Raw genomic sequence first — 25,005 nt, 5'->3', positions numbered from 1 at the left:
AGAATATGTCAAGATTTCCACTACATGTTTTACTAGCAGGACTTTTGGTCTCTTTTAGTTACCTGCTCTGATGGTTACAGTTCAGATCAGTTACCAGTCCTAATGCATTACAGAGCTGCCACACAAGCATGAATGTAGTGCAGCGTGTCAGTGAGACAGAACTGGTATCACAACGAATCAAGAAAACATTTTGGCAACCTGTACCAAAGACTTTCCAGCAGTTTTTATTTGAACACCCATAATGGAACAGGACGCGATGATGTTGAGGCACCACAAGCTGCCCATTTTTCTGTTTTAGCCGTAGCCCCCTTCACATTGAGAGAGTTCTAACATTTATCAAGCTGCAAGGTACTCTAAGGTCATGAAGTAGAAGGTGCCACAACTCTGTCAACTCTGCAAACTATGTCATGAAATAGCCCAAATTAGATCACTGACAGTGGTACAGATTGGCAAGGCAGCACAAGCAGTATCTCATTTTCTATTTCGGAGCTATTATGCCCTGTTGACTAATAAACATACAGCTGCCTTTGATCAATGTTGTGTCCTTGCCATACTGTGTTATCCCATTTCTTCTGCTTCATCCCACAGCATTCTGCAAAAGGCAGAATAATTCTATTTGTCATAAGACAAGTAACATATTGTACATCAGAATTAATAAAAGACAATCTTCTCCTTTCTTTATATATCCTCTCTTACTTCTGTCATCAGAACACCTCCATTTAACATTCATGCTGCTACCAACACACCAAGAATAGCAGGTGACATTCCCGTAAACGAACGCTAGAGTTCAGGGAGACTGCACAGGTAACAAGAGCAAATAAAAATACTTGACATAAAGCAAAACTGCACTCTTCTCACCAGCTGCCAATGTGTCTGTTTGACAGTTCCTGTGTCCTAAGAGCTGGCAGAGCAGCACAAGCAGCTCACAATGTGATAGCTTCCATCTCTAGCAGCAGCATGCACTTACATCAACTGCTTCAAGCTGAAAATTCAAATAACTTAAAAAAACCCAACCCGCCAATAAATTTAGTTTCTTGCCCTTATGGAGTAGGCAGCTCATGCATTTAAATAATATGTAAGCTATGATACATAATGGTCCATGGTCACATGAGGAATAGGAGAGCTAAGAGTATAAGCTCATGCTCCTACCCCAGTCCTCTGGTCAATAGGCAATTTCCTACTGTAAAGAGAAAGCTGCACATTCCAATACGATCAAAAGTTTTTAAAAAAATCTGGATTTTGTCCATGAATGCTAATGTACTAGAGGCAATAAAGATGTCCAGGGCACTAGACAAAGGGCTGTTATGGAAACGCTAGCAATGCAGGGAGAGACACTTACCTCAGCTCCTGGCTCTCTGAAGTCAAGAGGGTAAGGAGCTCCCACGCTAGAGTCTGCTTTTGATCTTCGCTCTGGAATTTCGTATAATGCTTTATATGCTGCAACAAGACCTGGTCAAGGCAATCCAAGGCCTTTTCTTGAACAGAGCTTTCAGTGTCCATCACAACAGGCACAACTCCGTGTAACCAGGCCTTCTGCACCAGGACGTTATCGTGCTGAGACTGAGAGAAATGCACTTCATATTAAAAATATTTCTGAGTTATTCTACAGTCCTATATGCACAGGTAAGATCAGCAAGACCCTAGAAACCCTGAGAGTCATTTATCAACTTTTAAAATACATTTTAATAAGCCACCATACTGCTCAACTAGCACAGCGATGTGGCAGCATATGGGACAAGGGAACAAATTTCCTTGACACCACCCATGGTACTGATTGTAACTATGATCAAGATACTTGGGGTACAGTACTGTAATACTTTTGTTTTGAAACCCTATAAATAATTGCAATAGTATTGCAATAAAACTGTACAGCAGATGATTTAACACTAAAACCAACGAGTTTTGATTAATATCAACCTCACGCTCCGACACTAAGATACTAAACCTTTGAGAATAAATAGAAGAGGAAAAATATTACAGTGCTATCATCTACATATTACATCCCAGTGAAGTGATTCAGCTTTTTCTCTCCCCAGCTTGAGAAGGCCAGCAACATAAACATTTTCTCCATGACATATAAATCAGTAGTCAGGAATATAAATGTTTCCAACAGCTGGAAGCATCCTACATAAATCACAAGTATGTGTAAGTTATGACTTCAAGTCAGAAGATAATAAAAAAATAAAATGCAGTCATAAAACGAAATTTGGTGAACAAACAATTGATGTGTACCAGATTTGCCTGTGTTCTCCTCATTTCAACCTACACTTCATCCACCTCAGGTCTGAATAAGAGTTCATGGTATTTTTTTCTCACCACAAGGAGCTCTGTTATAGACTGCAAGGCCTGCTTCCGCACAGAAACCGCAGGGTCCCGGCAACGCTCCTGAAGAGTGGACAAATCTTCTGCAGTACAAGGGATCACTTTGTGTTTCAGGATGTTCATAAAAACCTGGAAGTCAAATACCAGCACACTTTTGCTGGGAATACAGGCCAAGAGCACTTGGTAACAAATCAAAAAGACATCCTACTCCCCACCAACTTTAACTAGAGATTAAAGTATCTCACTGAGAGCAAAGAATAATATTAATAATTTCCAAGTACTGGGCAGAACTTCATACAGAAAGCATCCTTTCAGTCATTCAGATTTTAAAACAGAATTCTGTACAGAATTAACGTCACAATTTCCCCTTGAAACTGACATTTCTCTTGCATGACTTATGTCTCTTACCCAGAGATAAAGGGGGGGGAACTGAAATGCCTCTCAATAGAACAGTTATAAATCCTACACTTGAGAAGCTCAAAACAGCCTGGGAACTGAAGGGGAAGAACTGGGGGAAAGAAGACTAATATTAAGTCAGTCAACAGCAGATGCATATTTAATAAAGTGATGAAATTTTCATTGAAGAATCTCTTTTAAAGTTCATGACTTAATTAAAAAGAATTAAGCAACAAGCAAAGCAAGGCATTCCTCAAAAGGATGGTAGATATAACCTAACGTCTCTGTTAACAAGGTTGAAACAAAATTAAGTACTCATTAAGCCTGAGCTTATAAAGAAGTCACTCAAGTTGAATGGCTATTGACACTTGAAAAGAGGCTCTCTAAGTGATGGAGTAAGTGAATGCCGGCAAGAATACTAGAAAAAAATCATCATCGTGCTTGCATTGTTTACTTATCAGGAACTATTAGACACGACCTTTTTAAGGTTTATATACATTCTGTACAAATAGCAAAAAACTACAGATGGGCAAACTTGCATGCAGTTGGTTATTGCCTGATTATTTTAACTTCATTCTGGGTAATCACGCAGAACAAGAACACGTGCAGAAAACACTGTACCTGGAGAGCAGATTTCCTCACGTTGGTTTTCTCATCCCCGGCTCGCAGTCTGAGCATGGCCATGACTTCCTTTCCTATCCAAAACCATGATAAAAAGAAATTATAATATCCACCTAGACAGATTTCCCCCCACCATTTTGCAGTGCTAACACGCAGTACACTGTGCATAGACAAGGAGGGACACAGCTCCGAACTTGGATGAGCAATAAATATGTTCCCCAAGGCTTTCAGAGGCAAGAGATTGGGATGGAACAAAGCACAGCAAGAAAAAAAATTGGAAATAATCTTGGGTTCTTTGCAGCTGTCATTCTGCCAGAGGAAAAAAAAACAACAAAAACAAGTTCTTAAACTTTGAAAATAAATCCTAAGACTTATTACAAAAGAAATCAATGTACCAAATTATTCGACACACACAGCAAAAAGAAATGATTTGTAATTTCCAACACATTTATTTTCTTATGAGAGATGTTAGGCTACCTTCAAAGTTTGAAAGCTCAGAGAAATCACGCCAAGTTCTAATCAAAGTGTACAGCACAGGTAAGTCTGCCATATGTGGGAAAACCATACAGAGTAACCCCAGATCCACCGCAGACACATGATAGATCCATCAACTGGTATGCAAATAGTTCAGAATGCCTACAACAACCTTTTCTGAATTATGCCTCAAAGCTCCACATGATATAAAGTACTAATATATGAATTACTCTATGTTACAGAGGGGAAACCTCTCCATTTTGGATCTGACTGAATTTCCTAAGCTGCAGAACTGCAGTTGCGAAGAAGAATCCAGGAGTCTGCAAGGAAACCAGAACACATCCCCCCTACTGAATGGAAAGTTAAACCTTAAGTTTTACTTTTCACAGCTATATTTATACATATTTCTGCACATTCTTGGGAAAAAATACATTTTACTTTATAAAAATAAAGTATTTTATTAACTGACACACTACTGAATATATAAAGCAAAAACTATTTCTCAGCTTTTGAATAATTTAAGTGGACTACTGACAAACAATACTGATTCCAACCATTTTACTCTTGCTTTTAAGGCTTCTATTTATTAATACTTATTTGAATTCTGGCAGAAAGAGATTTCCTAAATATACGTCAAATCTGGTAACCTGGTACTTTGAGAGATTCATCTGGAGGTCTACTGCATTGCCATTAAGAAACAGGATTAGTCACAGGGAAATAATCAACAGTAGTTTGAAAGCAGATTTTTACCAAAGGAAGCAAAGGGGTTCTGATCTGCATGATTAGTACTTTCTTAATTGGCAGGTAACTACAATTGCATCTTCCTCCTGAGAATAGCTTGATGGAAAAAGCACAGAACCTTTTCACTGCGAGACTTCGCCAAAGAAATAAAAAAAAATAATCAAGCTCCTGTGAAGGTGACCAAATCTGCTGAATTAGTCACACTTAGACAATTGTCATTGATTTTTACTCACAGTGACACAGGAAAAATAAACAAAAAACCCCTGGGTCCTAAATGGCTGAGAACTAGCAAGGGAACACACTGTTTATGCACTGTCGGGCACTGAATATTCTGTAGAGCGCACTTCACCCTGCAGATTATCCCTACCCTTCTTATCTTTGCCCTTGTGCATATAGCGAGTTCTGAATATCCTCAGCTAAGATTTATTTTGCTTCTAAAATATGAGCTGTTTGGTCTTCATAGAAATGCAAAATGAGCACAGGCATAAGCCAAACAAGTGTGTGCCAGACAGCTTTGCTAATGCACCTTGACTGACTCTGAGCGCACTGTTTCTCAGCTATCCTCTTGAGCCACAGACAGTCTTTTTTCATCCAAGCCTTTTCTTAATTTGTTTTGCCAAGTGCCAAGTGTATGCTCAGCTGGGTATCGGATACAAAACCAGGCATCCGCTGCCACACAGAGCCTGCAACTAAACAGGGACTGCACAATACCTTAAGTGGCCCGGAGGACAGTTCTATTGGAGAAAGCAGATTAATGAAATTTATCAGCAAAATGTTTTAAAAGAAAGCTTTCAATAGAGAAGATAGAAGCCTGGCTCGTGGAGATAGGGAGAGAGATCCCACATGAAGAGCAGCGTGAGAAATGTAACAAAGCCACAAATGCAGGATGCGCACTAAGCAGTAAATTGAATTGTCAGCAGTTCAAGAGAGGTGAACAGCAAGAACTGAGAGCAAAGATACCAGCAGAGGCCTAAAGGTTAGGAAGAAGAGATTTTACGTTGAAGAGATTCAAAGAAACATCACGGCCACAAAAGCCAACTTCTATGCTGATTTCATGCCATCAAGAAATTAGAACCATCGGGTTGACGTTCTGCATCAGTCCATTTAACCTCACGCTTTGCTTTCAACTCCAGCCCATAGCTGATGCTGCAGAGAATTAAATTCTTCCCTGCATCACAGAGCTAGACGAAGGTGCTGTGTTTTATGCAGCGAAAATATATTAGTTCTTTGTGCACTGGAGCAAGAGATTTAATTACCCTTAAATTTATGGAGTTACAAGTATTATACCCCACATCAATTACCATCCTTTTTGGAAAGGATAAATTACCTGCTTTTCAACAAGTGTTGCTACCACATTAGTACAAATGAACATCAGTATTTCACGATTAAATGTATTTTCCAGACTTAAGTGGAAATATTATTTCTTTATCGCTGGCACTTCTACCCCTTTCATCACCCGTAAGTGGTTTTTAACAGCTCTACAGAAAGATCTCTGCTTTCCTTGAAAAATGGACAATGAACACACTTCAGAAAATCTAATTTCAATTAAAGTTTTGAAAAGCTATCTGAAAAGGCCAGGACAATGTTGATGTACCATCAAGCACAGCAGTATCGTTGCCGCCTGTCAGCTCAATAGTTTTGAAAGTCGGCAGGGTCTTCAGTGGATTGTTGGATGTAGCTGAAAGAAAAGTTCAAAGTTTAAGAACAAAAATGGCTTACATTCAACTAAGCAACATGGTTCATTGTTAAACGAGAGCTTCATGCACGCCCTATGTTTATAGGTACATTTTTAGAAAATGGCATGCCAAGAAAAGTCTGAGGCTTATCATAAGAGAATGACTCTATACCTTCTGCACCGATGATCGAACTCGCACTGTTTGTGTTTGCTTCCAAGACTGCATGGTCATAGGCTGCCAAAAAGAAATAAAAAAAGAAATTAAATGAATCGTTTTCATTCAGGATATTCTGTCATTCCAAATTTTTTCAAGCAAGTGATCTAACCATTGGATGCTGTATGCACACTTCTGAGTTGTGCCATCTGGCCTTTAGCAAACCTGAGGGAGTTCAGAATGCCAATCATGAAAACCCAAATTTAGCAGAGGTAAAAGGCAACAAGACTTAATCAACTGATAGTCAAGAATTAATCTCTTTCTAAATGTACAATTCAATTTTTTTGGTAAATATCTGCCAAAGATACCTCATGCAGGAATCTATTTAGAGCAGATATATGACAATGAATGCCTTCCAAATGTAAGGCTTCACAAGTAACGAGACTCATCTATTACTTCTCTTTATGACACAACACACAAGGGCACTCAGTGCAAATCTCAAAGAGCCTGACAACTAGTGCTGCTGTCTCCCAATAATTACTCCCCAGAAAACTCCAGAAACATTTTAACTATTTAATTTACCCATAATACTTACAGCCTTGTAGTAAATCCTGTATACTATCCAAGGCAGCAGCACCTTTCATTTCCAGACAGCGGGCAAAACTGCTTAAAGCTTTGCTACGGACCACGGATGCTTTGTCCGAACACCGGCCAAACACCATGACCTGTACTAAAAACTTGTGCTTTAGAAACTTCTGCTGATCCTGTGACAAGGAGACACCTGAGTTTCTCTCTGGCACATCCAACAGAGCTAAAGCTACGTCAAGAGCAAACACTCTGTAGGAAATCTGAAAGAGAAAATGCACAAGGTGCTGTGTTAATGTAAGCAGACACAGGTTTTACCTACTTAGTTTATCAAACTCTTGGTTATCAGCAACAACTATGCTATTCAGTACTGCTATTGAACTTTTCCTCCTCACAACACTGCTGTAGCTGAACTCTGGAAGAGTAAGGAGATGTACTTACTTTACTGTTGTGTGAGTATTTATATAGCCAAGCAATGAAGTCAGCAAACTCTATACAAGGCAGTTTATTCAGCAAATTCACCAAGGCCTGTGCAGCATATATGCGATAATCAGCCTTATCTGGGACCTGAAAAACAGGAACAATCGCACATTACAATATTTCAGCGCTCTGCTCTAGAAGCCAGAAGGGCATTTTACAGCATAAGAGAATTATTTGTTTATTTAATGAGGCAATATGGCCACATTCAGGAAGCAGTGGGATAACAATCACAGCTTCCTCGGTCACTGCTTCAGCACTCACACACACAAAGCAAATTCCCCGAAGCAGAGGTGGAGCTCAGATTAAATCAAGAGGCAGTGTTTCTACATGGCAGTCTTCAAATGGTTAGTGAAGAAAGAGCTCTCATAATCCTAATTTTCCTCTACTAAAACAGTGTTTCCTCTACTAAAACAGCAACTGCAGATTTGGGAAGGCCAGAAGTAGGGTACAGTTTATTGTAAATGAGGGGAGGAAGTGTCAGGATTCTCCTAGGATGTGACAAGATTTTGAAGACATCTGGGAAATCTAATAAAAACACACAACGTGATCGGGCTGTAAAGAAATGTGCAGACAATGACAATATTTTAATTCCTTATAAAACACTATGAAAAAAAGGATCTGTTAGAGATACTGCAATATATCAACACACAAGTTCTTCAGCCCAAGATACCCCAGAGAGTAGCATACCTTGGTGCAGATATGTTGCAGTAATATTCGAAGAACAGGAAAGGCAACTTCTTTCAGCTCCTCTACTACAGAACTGTGCAGAGGGAAAAACAAGCATGTTTTAATAAGGCTGTTTATATAACAAAGCAAAAATCACGTATAGAATGTTCCTTTTGAAATGCATTCTGAAAGGTGCACGTTCTGGAATCACTTGGGCTGGTGTAAACGATACTGTCAGGGAGCAGACCTACTTACTTTATACATTAGCCTGACTTTGCAGGCAGAAAACATTTCTTCCAGTACTTTCCTACAAGGAGAAGGGCAATATGAAAAGCTTCTTTATTCTTAATCTACTTATTAAATATCTGTTGATCTCTGCACAAACTAGACTTTTGAAAAACACAGATCCCCACAAATAATCAAAGGCAAAACATCTTTAAGCAGGAGAAAGCAAAGAAATAAAGAGAAATGACCTCCTTACTAATATTTCATCTTCTTCATAATAATAAACTACAAAATAATAACTTAAGAAACCTGAAAAACTGAAGACACAAAGCAACAGACAGAAAGTACCTCCCTTCCACTCATTGTCACTTCTCTGTCAAACAGCTCCTCATTTTCCCTCCAACAGCAAGTTCAGTAAATTCCCATTACACAAATTTTAATTAAGCCCCAATTGCACAAACTTCAAAGTCAGTCCCACTTCGTCTCATCCCTTTATCAACTAAAGAGTAAAGCAAAAGCAGACAGAAGAGCAGACATACCCAGGAAGGGTAGTGCCAGAGCTCTGTACTTCACCTGATGAATTTTATAGCCTGATTCCTGGCACTGATCACAGCTGATGTGATTGCAAGAACCGAGCGTCTGGAACCTACACCACCTTCCACCATCAGAATGACACTGAGGATTCGTTGGAAGACACAACGAAGAACCTGGAAGGGAAAGATTATCTTCACGTTCATCTTCAGTAGCAGCTGGAGCAGACAGTAGCATTCTTAACTAGTTTTACGAAATAATTCTCAACCAAACAAGCTTCAGCCCAAGTCATAGAACCTGACAAAACGTGACCTCTGGCAGAATTCAGAGAGGACCCATTAATACACAGAACTTCCCTAGCTGTAATGTTCTAGTACAAGTCCAGTAAGGCCCAAGAGCATCCTGACAACATCTACAGATCCCCTCCAAAGCAGTCCAATTTGCCAGAAACATTTGGAATGTGATAAAATTCCTTTTTTTTTTCTTCTCTTAAACAGAAGACATCTTAAAATAAACGCATGTTTTTACTGCCACGTGCACTAAAACTTTTGGAGTTTTCTCCCCGCTGCACTTTTGGGACCACAGCATGCCTCATCATCTTGAGGCTCACTGAGCAGTCCAACAGGAGAGACAGGGAAGATGAGGTCGGTCTAAAAAAGGGAACATAGATCTTGGTTTATGCAAATTCACCAAGCACGGTCACACCCAGAGTTCAAAAGCTCCATCTACAGGAGCAGCACACACACAGGTAAGCAGATGACACATCACGCTGGAGAATTTACCAAAATAAAAATGTAAAGCTGTAGCCAGATTTCTGGTACAACTGGATGTTCCATGATGACACAGTGTTCTCTGAACTAGCATCAGCCCTGCTTACTGTGATCTGGGCATAATGCTTCCCCTGATCCCATCATGCTTCTCTGCTGCACAATCAAACAGCCACAGCACACTACAGAAACAGTGCTGCAGCTCCACCTAGCAGGGGACAAGAAAATCCAGGCAAAGGCAGTAACCTGGAGTTCTCTTTTTTAAAGATTCAAAGATCTAACGTCACTGCGGCTATCCTCCGTTTTCGATTAATTCATCCAAAATGTCACTAAAGCCCAGAACATAACACACATGAAATGCGTCATCCTACAAGTCAAAGGAAATATGCACTGGGGCAGAAAAAAGCATCTTGACTCTGACATGGCAAACACACGTGCATATATATAAGTAAAAATACACAACAAAACAATGTGCAGAGAACGAAGGAAACAACTTCTGCTTTTCAATAGAGCAGTGAGAATTCTAAAGACTTTGTTCAACTTTTACCTTATTTTCGGTACCATGCAGAGGGGAGCACAGTAGCCACAGCCCATAATAGGCCAGCTCAGGGATATACTTGGCTTCGTTAACGTTCCTAAGCAAAAGAAGGCAAAGAGATGTCTTAATCTCTCATCAGAGAAACATTTACTACAACTGTTACAATTAACTGTGCTCATTGACTGGAAAACGTTCAATAATCACTAAATGTTGTTTACTTTTAGCTAGGTGGAACACGTTCTAATTATCTCTTCTGAAAGAAATCAATGCTTTCATTTTGGTATAATCAGGATAATAACAACACAAGCGCTGAGGGCTTTACTTCTCCAAGGCACCGTATAAACATTCAGAATTAATTGCTCACATTGTTGCTGAAAACTTGAACTCGTGTTCCACCGGCTCAAAGTTTGTCATTTCAACAAAGATCTGCAAAGAAAGAAAGCTCAGCTTAGCTGATTCACACAAGGACGTGATGTGCAGGTCTGCTTGGGTGCCAGAACAGAGAACGTGAGCTCTGTAACCCTGAAACCACAGTCCCTTGCATGACGCAGAACGTAAGCAAACCCCAAAATCCCCAGGCTCAATATTGTGTCTTTTCCCGGGGAGCAGTGAGGGTTAACACCACAGAATGGAACAGGAATGGCCCAGCTGGCACCAGCCAGCAAGCACTAAGCATAAGACAGACACAGAGCATGTACCCTGCCCTGAGATTTATAGAGAACAGTCTGTTCAGGGGACCAGTCTGTGAAAGGCAGGCCTGCCAACACTCCGGTGTCCTTACAGGGTTCTGCATCGTGTTTGTGGTGGAGGACATAAGGTTCCCTGAGTAGAATCTTATTACCTGCAGGCAGTTCTGCAAACACTGAGGTTTTTCTTTTAGGGAGAACTTTTGTAGAAGCCTTAGGATGTTTTTGAAAAGAAGAAAGATTGATTTGCGAACTTGAAGAAGATCATCAGTTGAAAAGTAAACCTCGTCAGGGTCCTCTTCCTCCTCCTCTTCAAGCATCTCGTCCACCTGTATTGGTAGAGAAAAGAAACAAAATTGTCTTGTCCCACAGCAGTGGCTGATCTCTTTTGCACATTTTGGTGCTTCAGAGTTCCCAGGCTAGGTCCGACAGTATTTCACATCCAAAATTCTAAGTCTTTTCATTCAGATTAGTTAAACGCATTTAATAATGGAAAAAAAAAAAAAAAAAAAAAAAAGAGGAAAAACAGGCAGAAGGATGAAAGCTGCATACACTGCAAGAAAGCTCCAGCAGAAATTATTCTCACTTGAAACCTTCATAATGAGGAAGTGCATCAGAACCGAAGACAATTATCTGAATTCTAATATGACAACTGAAAATCCATCTTCTTCCCTTGCTTGTCATGACCCCCTGGCACCAACGTTCCTTCAGGATTCTGATGTGTGATCCTCGGTTCCATTTAAAAATCACATAAGCATCAGAGTTGGCAGCTGAGTACAGCTAACCACAGCATTCAGCCCTTAACTCCCCATCAGCAAGGAAACTCAAATGCTGTTTGCAAGCTTGTCACATACAAACTTGCAGATGTCCTGAAGAAGATGATATAAATTAGCTTCTCCCTTTGCTACGGAGCTTTCTAACAATGTCACAGACAAATAAGCTTTACTTTTCTATTCGTCAGCAGCCAAGAAACTGAATTGAATCATCAAACCTCTGAAATTCCTAACAATAGCTAGAGAATCAAAAGTACAGACCAACTGCTGAAGAAAATGTTAAACAAAAGAAAAAAAAAATGCTGAAAAAGAGAACTATCACACTGACCTAGAACTTAAATAGGTTGCCAACAATTTGCTCATTAATAGAGGCTTTTATCTTAAGAGACTACACAAACATCTTACATTGGAGCTCCTATTCCTGCTTGGCTTTCCTTTCTTTCTATTTGTTCTTGCATTGGTCTGAGAGCTTTCAGCATGCGTCTTCTTTCTTTTCCTCATCAGGTTTGGTTCCTGAGGCCAGCTTTTTCTCAGGATTTGAAGACATTTATCAAACATCAGCACGTGGAACATCCGGCTAGCTATACTACCTGCCCAGAGAAGAAAATATGAGCCACCTTCTGGACAAAATACGTAGACAGCAGAAAGTCACCTGGCCATCTCTCCATTTGCTTTTACAGAAGGAGATGGCAAGGACGGAAGCACTGTCCTGGGAACCTAAGAAAGATCAGTAGGAGAAAAAGAATCATTTGAACAAAACCTGCTGGTATCAGGTCCTACAATCAGCAATGACATTCTCCAGTGGTATCGCTACCCGACGGCCCCCTGCCAACAAGGAATCATGTTTTATCCAACCATAAGGAGGTGCATCCCTTCACTCACCTGGGATTTCCAGCAGTAAGAAGTACAACCCAGCTGCATGAAGAGCATAAACCCTCTGCTGCATGTTAGCTTTTTTATCCAGGCCCACTTGGACAAAGTGGTACAACACAGCCACAAGAGCGTTCTGCGAGAGGTTGTTTTCAGCAAACAAGGCCCAGATATTCTAAGGCAAAATACAAGAACAGCGGTAAGAAACCCAGCAGGAACCTAGCTCTCTACAAGGACACCCACTCAAAAAAGACTTCAGATAAAATGGTTATCACAAAGGCCTTTCTCATGCTGTACTCTAAAAATTCTTGTGAGCTATACTGTGGCAAGACATTTCCTCCGCAGTTACCATGAACATTTTAACAGTTGCCACTACAACCAACCACACATACACATGTAATTTTTGGTTAAACATCGCAATTGGTTTCCTCTGAGATATTCTGATATGTATGCCAGACAAGAGTTTTCTGGTGCAGTCTCTCTGAATATTTTTTTATAAAATTCAAGCCAGGATAGCCTTGAATAACAGCAAAACACAGGACCTGTGTCTTTGCTGGGCACTACACAGCCCAGTGTGATCAGCCTTACCCGTCTGTTCTCATTGTCCACAACAGTGAACGGAGAGAGAGCCTGGTAAAGGCAGGTGAAAGCGTTCAGCCCATCTTCTGTGATCTCCCTTTCTATCTTGGGGTCCAGAGGTTCAGCCTCTGTGAAATCGAGGTCCCAGACCGTGTTCACCCAGACTACAAGACATTAAAAAAAGAAAAGAGATGTGAGGTTCGTTAAACAAACACACTGCATTCTAAATAACAATTATAATTGTTGTATTCCACATCTATTTTCAGCAGGGAGTCCTCAGAGAGGATCACAGACGGTTTAGGACATCAGCCCCTCCTCACTTGCATTGCTGATAAGAGAGAAGCAGGTGCTTGTGTGCTGACCACCTCAACGTCCAGACCTAAGGCAAGGTGGGCTTAGACGCTTTGGGGTGTGTTCTTTATATTATTTTCGGTTCATGTAGTTGCAGTTCTTTATATTATTTTGTGGATTTCTCTGAAAAGGGGTTTGCGCACACAGGCGAACATACACTAAAGCACCCCCAGACACCCACACAGGGGGCACACACACACGAACACACACCAAAACACCCGTGGGGCAGCCCCACCCCCCGACTCACACACAGCCCCCACACAAACCACTTATTTTATCTTTTTTTCCCCGAATTTCCCTCAAAACGGGTTTGCGGGTAGGCGCTGACAGCCATTAGAAGACAACCGGGGCTGACCCGGCCCTGACACAGACACACCCGGGATGCTCGCGGCGCCCAGCGCCCCGCTCCCCGCCCTCACCGCCGGGCAGCTCCCGCAGCCGCCACACCGCCAGGGCTCGCACCGCCTCCGCCTCAGCCACCGCCGCCATTTTGTTGCCGCCGCCCGGCGCCTTCGAAGCGACCAATGGCGAGCGGCCCCGGGGCCGGCGGCCAATGGGCGGGCGGCATCCCGGAAGGGAAAGCGAGGAGGGGCGGGGCGGAGGCTGCGCGGCGGGGAGGGGCGGGGCCGGTGGGCGGAGCGCCGCGGGGACGGGGCCCGGGGAGCGGGGGCGCATGCGCGTTGCGGGACCGGCCCCGGACGGCGGCGGCGGCGGCGGCGGAGGGTGGGGAGGGGGAAAGGGGGGAGGGCCCCGGACACGGTCCCGGTGCTGGTCCCGGTCCCGGTTTGGATCCGGATCTGGGTCCAGATCGTCATCCCGGTTCTGGTCCCGGTCCGGTCCTGATCTGGGTCCGGTCCTGATCTGGGTCCCGGTCCTGATCTGGGTCCCGGTTACGACCCGGTCCTGATCCGGATTCCGGTCCTGATCCCGATCCCGGTCCTGATCCGGATCTGGATCCCGGTCCTGAATCGGCCCTGGTCCTGATCCGGTTCTGATCCGGATTCCGGTCCTGATCCCGGTCCCGGTCACGACCCGGTCCTGATCCTGATCCTGATCTGGATTCTGGTCCTGATCCGGATTCCGGACCTGATCCCAGTCCGGTCCCGATCCCGATCCCGGTCCCGATCCCGGTCCCGATCCGGATCCGGATCCCGGCCCTGCTCCCAGTCTCGGTCCTAATCCGGGCCCCCACCCTCAGCCCCATCCCGACCCCGATCCCCTCCCCCCTCCCCATCCCATCCCCTCCCCATCCCCATTGGGACCCCAGCCCCGCTGCCCTCCCGGCCCCTCTCCCCATCCCCTGCCGCATTGCGGCCGCCCCCATCCCCTCGGTGCCCCCCTCCCACCCCGATCGCTGCCCAACTCCCGGTGCCCCCCGGAGCGAGGATTCGGATTCGTGCCCGGCCGCTGCCCCGGGGCCGGCCGCCCCCTTGGGAGCAGCACCATGAGCTTCTTCGGGTTCGGGCAGAGCGCCGAGCTGGAGCTGGTGCTGAGCGACGGCGAGAGCCGGCGGCGAGTGGAGCACAAGACGGAGGAAGGCAAGAAGGAGAAATATTTCCTCTTCTACGACGGGGAGACCGTGGCCGGCAGGGTCATCCTCACCCTCAAGCACCCCAACAAGCGGCTGGAGCACCAGGGCATCAAGGTGGAGTTCATCGGGCAGATCGGTGAGCGGGATTTGGTTTTTTGTTTTTTTTTTTTTTCCAGGTCATGCTCGTCTTGTCCTATTTTCTTGGCCCTGCTCAGGCACTGACTTGTCTCTGAAACGCACGTCCTCGGAGGCAGCAGAAAACTTGGGCTCCATCCTGCGGGTTCACGCCGTAGCCTGGAGATCCTAGCAACGACAGCAGTGAGGCGGCGTTCAGTGGGGTGCCTGCATTCGCAGCTCCTTATCAGAGCACTCCAGGATGGCTGCTTGCCTTTATTCTGGGGCTGTTGATCTTGGTAGGCCTGAGGAGGGCAAATTGGGTGGGTTTTGCACGTAGATTTCACATCAGCAACCACAGCGTTGCCCACAACGCGCCTTACTCATGTCAGTGAGCTCTCTTGAAGCCTACGGGCTCTGCCCCGCTGGTTCCATCTTCTGCTCTGATTTTCCTTGCACGGCTGACCGCCCGTCCTGGCACATTCAGGTGAAACGTGTGGCTATCTGTGCGTGTAACCGATGCAGATGGAGGTGTTCCCTGCTTTCTTAGGGGAAAGGTAGCTGCCACACCCACCCTTGGAGCAGAGAGATGTCAGCATTTCAGGGATGTGTCCGAGACCTGCAGGCCAAAATAAGTTTAAGGTGTTGCTCGTGATGTGGCCGTTCTCTGCTTGTGTATTCAGTGAGCTGTGTGTGTGCGATACTTTCATCTGGGGCCCTCTGGACCTGGGGTTAGGGCTGAAAATCACTGCACGAGCTGTACGCACGCAACCTTTGTGTTGTAAATGGTGCAGTATAGGAAAGGGAACTAGAGATCTTTCCCACCTAGCTCTGATACTTCTGTTTCATTTTTTTTCCGGGCCCTATTTGTGCGTAATGATCCCCTTTTGGAGAGAAAGGGAAGGATAGCCCCAGAGAGCCTGTAAATAGTGGAGCACAAGTGAGCCTGTTGATCAGGAGCTGGTTGTGGCTTCCTGTTTGGTTGAGATCCTCAGTGGAAAGTAAGCACGAACCTCCTGCTCCACTGTGTTTTCTCTGTACTGCCTTGCCTGCTGCTGGTTACCCATTTCAGAAGACTTCTGAGCCCTATGGATTTGGAACAACTGCTTTAATTCTTCCACATTGTCCTACAGTGCGTGAGAAGCTGCTGTGTCCTTTGTTTTTACCCATCATGCTGCTTTGCCACAGCACGGAAGTTTGTGCTGCTGATGGCACTTCCTCAACGCTTTCCATTCTCAAACCAGCTTGCTTTATGTTCCGACTTCCCACGGCCACAAGGTCTGTATGTACAGAAGACAATTTAACAGGCCAAGAGGCTGAGACATAAACAGGCGATGTGTCACAGCGAAAACAGCTCTTTGCTTCTGGGTGCCAGAGTCCAGAGTGTGAATACACAGCCCTGGGAGCGTAGAAACCACTTAGGATTTCCCTTCACCTGCAGTTTCCGTGTCCTGAGCATGCCACCCAAGTGTTGGCAGGGTGCTTTGTAAATCTGGAAGCCTTACAGCTCCGAGAAGCTGACAGTACAGCTTCTACCTGTTTGAATAGTTAATGGCTTCAGAAACGTGGGAAACATCAATCTTTTTCCTCTGAGCTGAGAAGTGCCAATCTCTGCCCTTCCGAGGCAGCAGAGGAATCAGCGCACTGACATTTGCCTCCCCTTGCTTTAAATTTGATGGTTGCCTTCCGCATTGTGTGGGAAGCTGATATATTCCTCTTATTATGTGCCATGTGTTCTCCCTGTCACACCAACAAGCGCTCTCCTCCCAGTGGACGCACGGGGTGCAGGGAGCGTTGGCTCCGTCATGTCACCTGCCTGCCTGGCCTGAAGGGCTTGGGGACATTTGCTCTGTAAGTGAGAGGTGGTCTCGTGCCAGTATTTCCATTAAAAAGCTAAGATGTGCAAGGGGCTACAAGAACCAGGCATTACTTAAAAGCAAAAATCTCACCGTGCACCTCAAGGAGCAGAGAAATGAGTCTTGGAGCCGCTCCTGAACTCTTGTAGTACCTCCCAAAAGCCTCCCTGCGTGGTTCAGTGCTGACAGTGAACTTGCTCCTACAATTGTCTGATGACTTAGGTTTTTGCTTTCTCATCTAAACGTATCAGATTGGCTAAGGCTTTACCTTTCTGAAGGAGTGTGTGGGTGTCTTGTAGTCACATAGCTCACGCACAGGGCTGGGAAGGGCAGGTTTCATTGATGGGTATGTGTAGCGCAAAGCTCTGAATGCAAATTGCAGAGTTTTAAGTTTCTGCTGCTTTGGCATGCGAGGGAAAAACTCTGCGGAAGCGCAGAGGGAATCGCTTGCTTTAAACGTGGAGCCTGGAGTCGGTTCCTGCAGACGTGGGAAGGTTGTGGGGAGAACTGAAGCAATGTGACCACATTAGTCACTTGAGCTGGTTTGAACAGTGCTTCCCCAGGTGAACGCTCCTCCCTCACCGATGTTTGCGTGGCCGTTCGTTATCTAGGTGGATACACACGCTTGGGTGTCAGGCACAGCACTGCTCAGTGCAGAGGCAGTGAGGATCTCCACTGCTACTTGTTTTCCTCGGTATATGAATCAAGGCCGCTCAAATTCTTTGTTGTCAAAGAATTAGCAGGACAGCTGGAAGCCTCTTAGCCCTGCGTTTTTGCTCTGTCACTGTTTGCTGTTCTAAAGATGCAGTGGTGTTTGTTTTTTTTTCTTTTTTTTTCTTATTAGAGTGCCAGTGCCTTTGGTCTTGAATATACAGCCGTGTAGAAAATGGCTAGAGGGGGTTGCATGGCTCCTCAAACAGCCTGGACATAATTAATATTGATTATAGATGACCCACGTCACCCTAATGCAAGCTGATGTCCTGATTTATTGTAGTAGGTGAGGCCATGCAGACCTCTTCCCTCCTGTTGAAGGGATCTCTCATCATTTATGGAGCTGGGGAACGGTTAGGAATAGATCAAGAAAATACAGCAGGAACCTGGGCTGTCACAAAATAACCCCTTTCTTGTGCCAGGCTTTGACATCAGCTTATGAAGAACTGCAGTCAGTTCAGGCATCCATTAATACATGTAACTGCTGACTGGTGGAGTGAGCAAAGAACTAATTAGCCTTAACCAGCAGCTTGCTTTTCCTGGTTCTTCACTGGCCTTGGACCTGCCACATGCCATAGGCTTGCTGTCCCAGCCACTGTGATGGCACACGCTCAAGTTCTGGCCCACATCTGGCTTAGAAGAAGAGCAGTGAGCAAGTGCAGTATGTCCACGTCCAGAACCCCTGGCAGGTTGTCTGAATGGTGGTGAAAGACTTCCTGATTTGGACAGGAGAGTTGCTTGTAGCTGAGAAATCTCCTTTATTTCCTCACTGTGTTTTTGTGAGTGGGATTGAGCAGCACTGCTTAACGTGGGCTTGCCTCTTCCTAGAACTCTACTATGACCGAGGAAACCACCACGAGTTTGTGTCTCTGGTGAAGGACCTGGCCCGTCCCGGCGAATTCACTCAGTCACAGACATTCGACTTCGAATTCACACATGTGGAAAAACCTTACGAGTCCTACACGGGGCAGAACGTGAAGTTACGGTGAGTCTCCTCTTTGCTGACCCCAGTTCCTGGTTCTGTGCAGTGTGCAGCTACCGATGCTTATTGTGAGGATACCGGAGTGCAGCTTCTGTTCCCAAATGTACCTGCAAGTATATAATGCAACTCAAATGAAATTTGGTGGGCTGAATTGTAAAAGGCTGTGTTTGAGCCTGTACTTTTATAAGCTTGCAGCAGGCTCCAAGGAACTTGCTTTGCCCCATTTCAGCAAGAAATCATCCCCTTCTGAATCTACCAAATGCTTTTCAATTTACTTGGTAATTCAAAAAAACACAAAAGAAATTGTTTGCTTTGGTCCCCAACAGGGACATTTTCCCCGTCTTGCAATCAGTCTTGTTGACTTTAATTGTGCTCTATATGCAAACAGATGCCTAGCTTGTATCTTGTTCATATGTTGCGAGCTGTATTTCACATCTTGGCGCTCCAGTTGACTTGACATCCCCAAAATGATGCTTAGGTAACGCAGGCTTACAAATATATGAAAGTTCAGACAAGTCTCAGAAGAATCTGTTTTTCCATTTGAAGATTCCCATTGCTCCCTGTGCAACGCTAACAGAGGGAGACTTCCCTTGCAGGTATTTCCTCCGAGCGACCGTCAGCCGCAGGCTGAACGATGTGGTGAAGGAGATGGACATCGTCGTGCACACTCTGAGCACCTACCCGGAGCTCAACTCCTCAATTAAGATGGAGGTGGGCATTGAGGACTGCCTGCACATCGAGTTCGAGTACAACAAGTCCAAGTAAGTGGCTGAAGAGCAGCCAGTGGCTGTGGGGAATCATCTCCAGAGGACAGCTTCCTTCGGTGGCCTGAAGCACGTCTCTTGCTTGTGGTCCTCAAATGATTTTCTTCTTGCCTTCCAGCGGGGCTGGCAGACAGATCACTGAAGCGCAGTAACTGGTCCTGGTGGAGGATCTGTGGGTTCCTCTCCTTGCCCGTAGATGTGCTGTCTGCCCAAAGGAGTGGGGCATAATGGCTGTGGTGTAGTGCATAGCATGAGGCCATTGCAGTAACTTCTCCTTTTCTGTATCTTTAGTGAGATCAGTATTTTCAAGTGCCTTCAAAGTATAACACTGCTTTTTACCAGACAGTACAGCTGCAGTAGGACCATAATTCAGGCACAGAAGCAGGAACTGACACTTTTAAACTACTTTTAATGCATCCTTCCCAGCTGGTGCTGGCAAATCTCCCTGCAGTCTAACATTTGGGTTAGTTTTAATTGACCTAAAAGATCGGTTTGGGGGGCTTTGCTATCGCAATCTGAAATTCTGTTTTTAGTTATCTGATCATGCTGAATGTTCTTGCCGATTTCCAAAAGCTGGGAGGATGAAAGCTGAGGTACTGCTTACAGCAGCCTAGTGCAGGTGGTAGATACATCGTCAGAGATTTACAGCTGGGGCTGAGCATAAGAGCAAAGTGCGTGACAAGTGAGCTCCTGCTCTTCGGTTTGTATCCTGTTCTTCTGTGCAATGTTTGACTGCTTCCTTCCTTCACGTGCCAGGTATCATTTAAAAGATGTGATTGTCGGTAAGATCTACTTCCTGCTAGTGCGGATCAAGATCAAACACATGGAGATAGATATCATCAAGAGAGAAACAACAGGGACCGGACCCAACGTGTATCATGAGAATGACACAATAGCTAAATATGAGATCATGGACGGGGCACCTGTGAGAGGTGAGATGGCAGATGAACCCGTCAAAATTCCTCTCCTGAAATCCAGCAGGGTGGGAATTTGAATCCTACAGTATTTTCGGTTGAATCTGCGTGGTAGCTGGTAACATGCATCCTATTGCACTGGTAAACTCCTGGCAGTTTATGTAGGTGATTAAATATGAACCCCTTCCTTCTCTGGTGGGATGGGGGAATAGAGGCATGGGAAGTTGCAGGGATTTTACTTCCTCCTTTTGATGAAGGAGTGGCAGAACCAGGAATGATGTAAATTCACTGTTGGCTTGGGCCATCGGTTGGCATTTCTTTAACTCGGAGCAGAAAGAGAGTGTTGTAGCTCTGTGCCAACCTCCTGTGCCACTTATTTTCTAGTTCTACTGCCTAGCAGAGCTACCTGCCAGTGAAAATGTCACTTTATTTGTTTGTTTTTATTTCCTGCAATGCAGGTCACAAATGAGTCTCATGCTCTTAAAGAGGAGGTGGGATAGCTATCAGCAAGGGCAGGATCTGGCTATGGACCGTACATGCTGATAGCTTTTTGAAGGGACTCGAGGTCTTTTAGTTCATCTTAGTCCACTTGTGGAAACTGTCCCAAAGTTTGATGTGCCCTAGTGAAATTGTTTTGCTGGTGCTCTCGTGGTTTGTATCTCCAGGTTCACATTCTGCCTGTGCTCTTTGCAGGGGAGTCCATTCCCATCAGGCTCTTTCTGGCTGGCTACGAGCTGACTCCAACGATGAGGGACATCAATAAGAAGTTCTCCGTGCGTTATTACCTCAACCTGGTGCTGATCGATGAGGAAGAGAGGCGCTACTTTAAACAGCAGGTGAGAAACAGGGCTGCCAGGTCTTGGGCCTGCAGGCTGCCACTTGGGGTACTGTGATATAAGGGCCTGCTGGATTCCCATGGGGGAAAATCACATTCTTTAATGAATATCCTTTAATTGAGTATTTTAATGGAATATCCTTACTAGACCTCGTAGAATGTGCAAAGAGGGTCTAGAAGAGATGGTCTGAGCAGATCAGATGTGAGTGGTGCTGGGGATGAGTGGAGAAGGTGCCCCTCAGTGGAACTTTTCCACTTTGTTGCTCTGTGTTGGAGCTTCTGTGGTTCACCTTATTGATCACGACGTGGTTGCAAACAGCAAGAGAACAGCTGCCGCAGGCATCAAGTGGGTTTGCCTTGTGCTCAGATCCCAGGGAGGAGTGCTCTACCCAAATTGTCAGGAAGGCTGCGTTGCAAGGCCTCTCCTTACCCCGGCAAGTAGCCTGGTGGGCAGCTGAGGGTGAAACATGCCAGCGTGGGCAAGTTCTCGCTGGGGGCTCAGCAGCTGTGCTGTGCTCGGCAGCTTGGTTCAGCATTTGGGGCCGGGTGGGGCCGGGAGCAGATCTCACAAGCCCTGACGAGCCCTGCTGGCTGTGTTGCTACAGGAGGTGGTGCTGTGGCGGAAAGGAGACATAGTGAGGAAGAGCATGTCCCACCAAGCGGCCATCGCCTCCCAGCGCTTTGAGGGGACGTCCTCCCACACGGAGGCCAAGACCCCCAGCCAGCCTGCAGAGAACAACGGCCGGCAGTGAGAGGCCACGCAGAGGAAGGCTGCTGTGGAGCCGGTGGGGACAGCGGCGTGGAGGAAGAAGAAACACTTCAGAGACTTCATGAAAAAAAAAAAAAATCCGTTTTTGACTTAATTCCTTTCTTCAGAGGACTAGTAGGGTGCGAAGGGGATGGGAGGGCAAGGCAAGCTGGAGCACTGGTGGTGTGGAGTTGAAGGTACCTCGGTGCTTCCCAGTCATCTACATTCCTCTGGGGTCGGCTGCTTTGAGAAATGTGTCTGGAGGCTGCGGAGCTGCCTGATCTCCTCTTGGCCCCGAGAGCCTTTCAGTGCGGCAGCGGGGAGGGAGAGAGCAAGTGAAGGCCAAATCTGCTGCTTCTTCTCAGCGGTATGGAGGGCGCTTTGGGGCTGTGTGGGATGGATGTTTTTCTCACCTTTCTGAAATCTTCACGAAGGAAAATGACACGGTGTTTAGCTGCGAGGTAGAGGAGGGAGTCAGAGGCTGAGCTGCTTGAAGCTGCTTCACGTTATCGCCTTGCTGCCTCCCCTTCCTCTTCGTGCTGCTGGTGGATTCTTTGTCACAAGCAATTACAGAACGGAGCCGAGTCAGCCCTGGGCTGCTACACAGTCGCCTTGCTGGTGGAGCACGGGCAGCATGAGAGCTTTTGTGTCCTTGCTGCGGGAGCTCCTGACTGCCAGGCTGTGTCAAAGGGGAGCTGTGGTGGTCGGTAGGAGGGAGCGAGGTGTGCAAAGGCAGTAGGATGTGGCACAGGCTGGGTGATGGTCAGGAGGGAGCAAGGAGTGCTGCTGGGTGGCCAAAAGTGGGGGCAGGAAGGCTCCTGGCTGAGAGCAGCGCCTTCCAGGTGTTGTCCCTGCTTGATTATCCACAAGATTCAGTCTCTGGTTGCTGCAGTCTTCCAGGTCCCAGCTGCTGCTGCAGAGCAGGGGCAGCCCAGCCTCGAGAGGTCTGGAGAGCAGCGTAGGAATGTGAGAAGTGAATGGGGGCTCTGCGGGAGTGGGTTTGTGTTGCACACACTGCCCTGCTCGTGTCTTGTGTCCCTGTGATGGAGCAGGCTTTGTAGGAGGACAGAGAACAGTATAGAAATGTGTTTTGTTTTGTTTTTTATTTGCTCCCTCATGCCTGCAGGATGAGGATTAGTAATGTCAGAAAGTGGTTGCAGTCGCTTAAGAAGCTCGTGGCTGGTGCATGCTGATAGATGAAGCCAGGCAGCAACTGGAAGGACATTTTCCTTCTGGAAAGGAGTTTTCCACTTCCAGAGAAATGTTCTAGAGGCCTGAGCTGAAGTCACCAGTGAGGTCTGAGGGTATGCCAGGAACTGAGAACCTGAATGCAGTTGTTTTTGTTTTTTGTTTATTTTTAATTCTAAAATAAGCTGCTTTTAGTCTTCAGCTAAGTCGAATCATGAGAACATTCCCAGAAGGGACTCACTCCTCCCTTAAAAATTAGGTGTGGCTTTGTAGATGTGGTTGACTGAGTTCGGAGAATATCCATCCTGGTTAGAAGCCCTTCAACGAAGCAGGTGGTCAGACCTCCTACCAGATGGAGATACAGGGCTGCACTAAATGCTGGGATATGAGCTCCATCAAGTGGGAATTGGCAGAATTTCCCTGCGAGTTTGTGGCTCACCATGGTTTTGTCCGGCTTCCTTTTGACTCTGGAATGAACCTCCTCTGCCTCTGTCCTACAGCTGCGGGTAGAACAGTTTTCTTGCAGCTGGGAAACGCAAGCATCTTCTGCTTTGTTCAGTGGAGTGGTGCTGGTGGAGGGAATGGGGTCTGGGTGGGAAGGGGAGCTTTTTATGTAATAAGACAGCTACTGTATTTCAGTGATAAATGTGTGTTTCTGCTTGCCAAAGTAAGTTATCTTTTACTCACCACGTGTAAGGTTGTGGTTTTTAGTAGAGCTGGGCAGTCTTGCTCTGTTGTAGAGGACACTAATGATCTCATCTCTGCTGAGTGCTCGTGTCACACCATGTTTCTGCTCTGTAATCATGAAGACTTGGCTTGCACTTTACCTGAGAAGTCTGTGCTGTGGGCTGGAGCCGTGTCTTCCTAAGACTGAAGCAAAAGCTTACTTTAGACAACTGCGTTATTTTACCGGGGCAAGGGGTGGTAACCCGCTGCAGGTCTCACTTGGAAAAGGAATCAGGATATTACCTTGACACTCACTTATTCTACTCCCCCTCTATGCAGGGGGAAATCACCTGTGCTGTGGCAATACACGATCTTCTAGAGACAAATGAAGCTCCCACTGGGAGCCCCTGGGGATAGCAGAGCACCTTTCCATGGCTAAGCTGAGCACAGCAGCACCCTAACCACCCTCTGCTTTCCCTCAACTCACATCCCACCTAGGATTTTCTTTCCTTGCATATTCCTTTTGATTGTGGGCCATGTGGTATGAAAGAAACCCCATGGACGATGTCTCTGCATTCCAGGAGTGGTTTGTTTACTGGCCAAACAGCATCAGTACAGGATATAAGATAATTGTCTGACAAGAAACGCGCTGTAAGGAGATTTCTGTTAAATATCTGCTCATTGCTTTGGGACAGATTACTTGGAAAAGGTGCATGAGCCTACATGGTTGATTGTGGGTTTCTGTTTGTTTTCTTTTGTTTTTTTCCTACTTTGTGCCCCTCTCCCACATCCCTACCTGCAGAATCAGAATTTAGAAAAAATCCCCACTTTTACTTAAACTAAATGGACCGTTGAACCTGTTACCCACTAGGCCCTCTGTTTGGGGTGGAACAGGCGTGCTGAGCATCTTGAGCGAGAAGTTGAAGCATGAGGTCACTCCAGGACAAGGTACTATTAGAAAAGCATTTCATTAGCATGGGAAGGGGCAGACACTACCTGAGCTGCTGTCCCCCCCCCGAGCTGGATGGTTCTGCTCATTACTTGGGTCATTCCCTCTCTCCTACGCAGAGTCAGGCAGGGGGGAGTGTGCAAGTACTAAACCAAGCAGTGCAACTTGTAATTAAGCCTCTGCTGTGTTTACATGTTTCTTAATTCGTCGTCTTTTCAATGGCTGTAATTTTAAAACTTGGGTTTTTTGTCTCTCCAATTAAAAAGAGCCAGCCTTGGCTGTCAAATGCTGTGCATGAGTGCGTCTGGTATGT

The 25,005-nt window shown here is 45.6% G+C and overlaps 2 protein-coding genes across 2 annotated transcripts in view; one reads left to right on the top strand and one right to left on the bottom strand.

Moving 5' to 3' along the window:
• NCAPD3 (non-SMC condensin II complex subunit D3) overlaps window positions 1–13,927 on the bottom strand; it is a 28,089-nt gene extending 14,162 nt beyond the window's left edge. The window contains exons 1-16 of the mRNA XM_082778042.1: window positions 13,854–13,927; window positions 13,093–13,247; window positions 12,517–12,679; window positions 12,040–12,224; window positions 11,017–11,190; window positions 10,540–10,601; window positions 10,185–10,272; window positions 8,913–9,046; window positions 8,136–8,208; window positions 7,410–7,535; window positions 6,979–7,231; window positions 6,402–6,464; window positions 6,149–6,232; window positions 3,340–3,413; window positions 2,317–2,451; window positions 1,340–1,560 (exon numbers count right to left, since the gene is read on the bottom strand). Of these exons, the coding sequence (XP_082634168.1) occupies window positions 1,340–1,560; window positions 2,317–2,451; window positions 3,340–3,413; window positions 6,149–6,232; window positions 6,402–6,464; window positions 6,979–7,231; window positions 7,410–7,535; window positions 8,136–8,208; window positions 8,913–9,046; window positions 10,185–10,272; window positions 10,540–10,601; window positions 11,017–11,190; window positions 12,040–12,224; window positions 12,517–12,679; window positions 13,093–13,247; window positions 13,854–13,923 (2,060 nt within the window). The 5' untranslated portion in view covers window positions 13,924–13,927. The remainder of the gene's footprint in view (window positions 1–1,339; window positions 1,561–2,316; window positions 2,452–3,339; window positions 3,414–6,148; window positions 6,233–6,401; window positions 6,465–6,978; window positions 7,232–7,409; window positions 7,536–8,135; window positions 8,209–8,912; window positions 9,047–10,184; window positions 10,273–10,539; window positions 10,602–11,016; window positions 11,191–12,039; window positions 12,225–12,516; window positions 12,680–13,092; window positions 13,248–13,853) is intronic.
• A 252-nt stretch (window positions 13,928–14,179) lies between these two features.
• VPS26B (VPS26 retromer complex component B) lies at window positions 14,180–24,981 on the top strand. The gene is made up of 6 exons (XM_082777884.1): window positions 14,180–15,101; window positions 18,475–18,631; window positions 19,225–19,389; window positions 20,149–20,324; window positions 21,000–21,142; window positions 21,747–24,981. The coding sequence occupies exons 1-6, from the start codon at window positions 14,879–14,881 to the stop codon at window positions 21,891–21,893; spliced, it is 1,011 nt and encodes a 336-aa protein (XP_082634010.1). The 5' UTR covers window positions 14,180–14,878; the 3' UTR covers window positions 21,894–24,981.
• The last annotated feature ends 24 nt before the right edge of the window (window positions 24,982–25,005 follow it).

This window comes from Aythya marila (assembly GCF_965140915.1).
Source record: "Aythya marila genome assembly, chromosome: 23".
NCBI lineage: Eukaryota > Metazoa > Chordata > Aves > Anseriformes > Anatidae > Aythya > Aythya marila.
The sequence above is the reverse complement of the archived record's forward strand: the minus strand, read 5'-3'. Positions and strand labels throughout refer to the sequence as shown.

Excerpts from the sequence above, each read along its gene's own strand:
- VPS26B (XM_082777884.1), top strand. The coding sequence starts at position 14,879 with ATGAGCTTCTTCGGGTTCGGGCAGAGCGCCGAGCTGGAGCTGGTGCTG. Across the intron at positions 19,390-20,148 it reads TTCGAGTACAACAAGTCCAA|GTATCATTTAAAAGATGTGA; the intron begins GTAAGTGGCTGA and ends TTCACGTGCCAG. Across the intron at positions 21,143-21,746 it reads GGCGCTACTTTAAACAGCAG|GAGGTGGTGCTGTGGCGGAA; the intron begins GTGAGAAACAGG and ends GTGTTGCTACAG.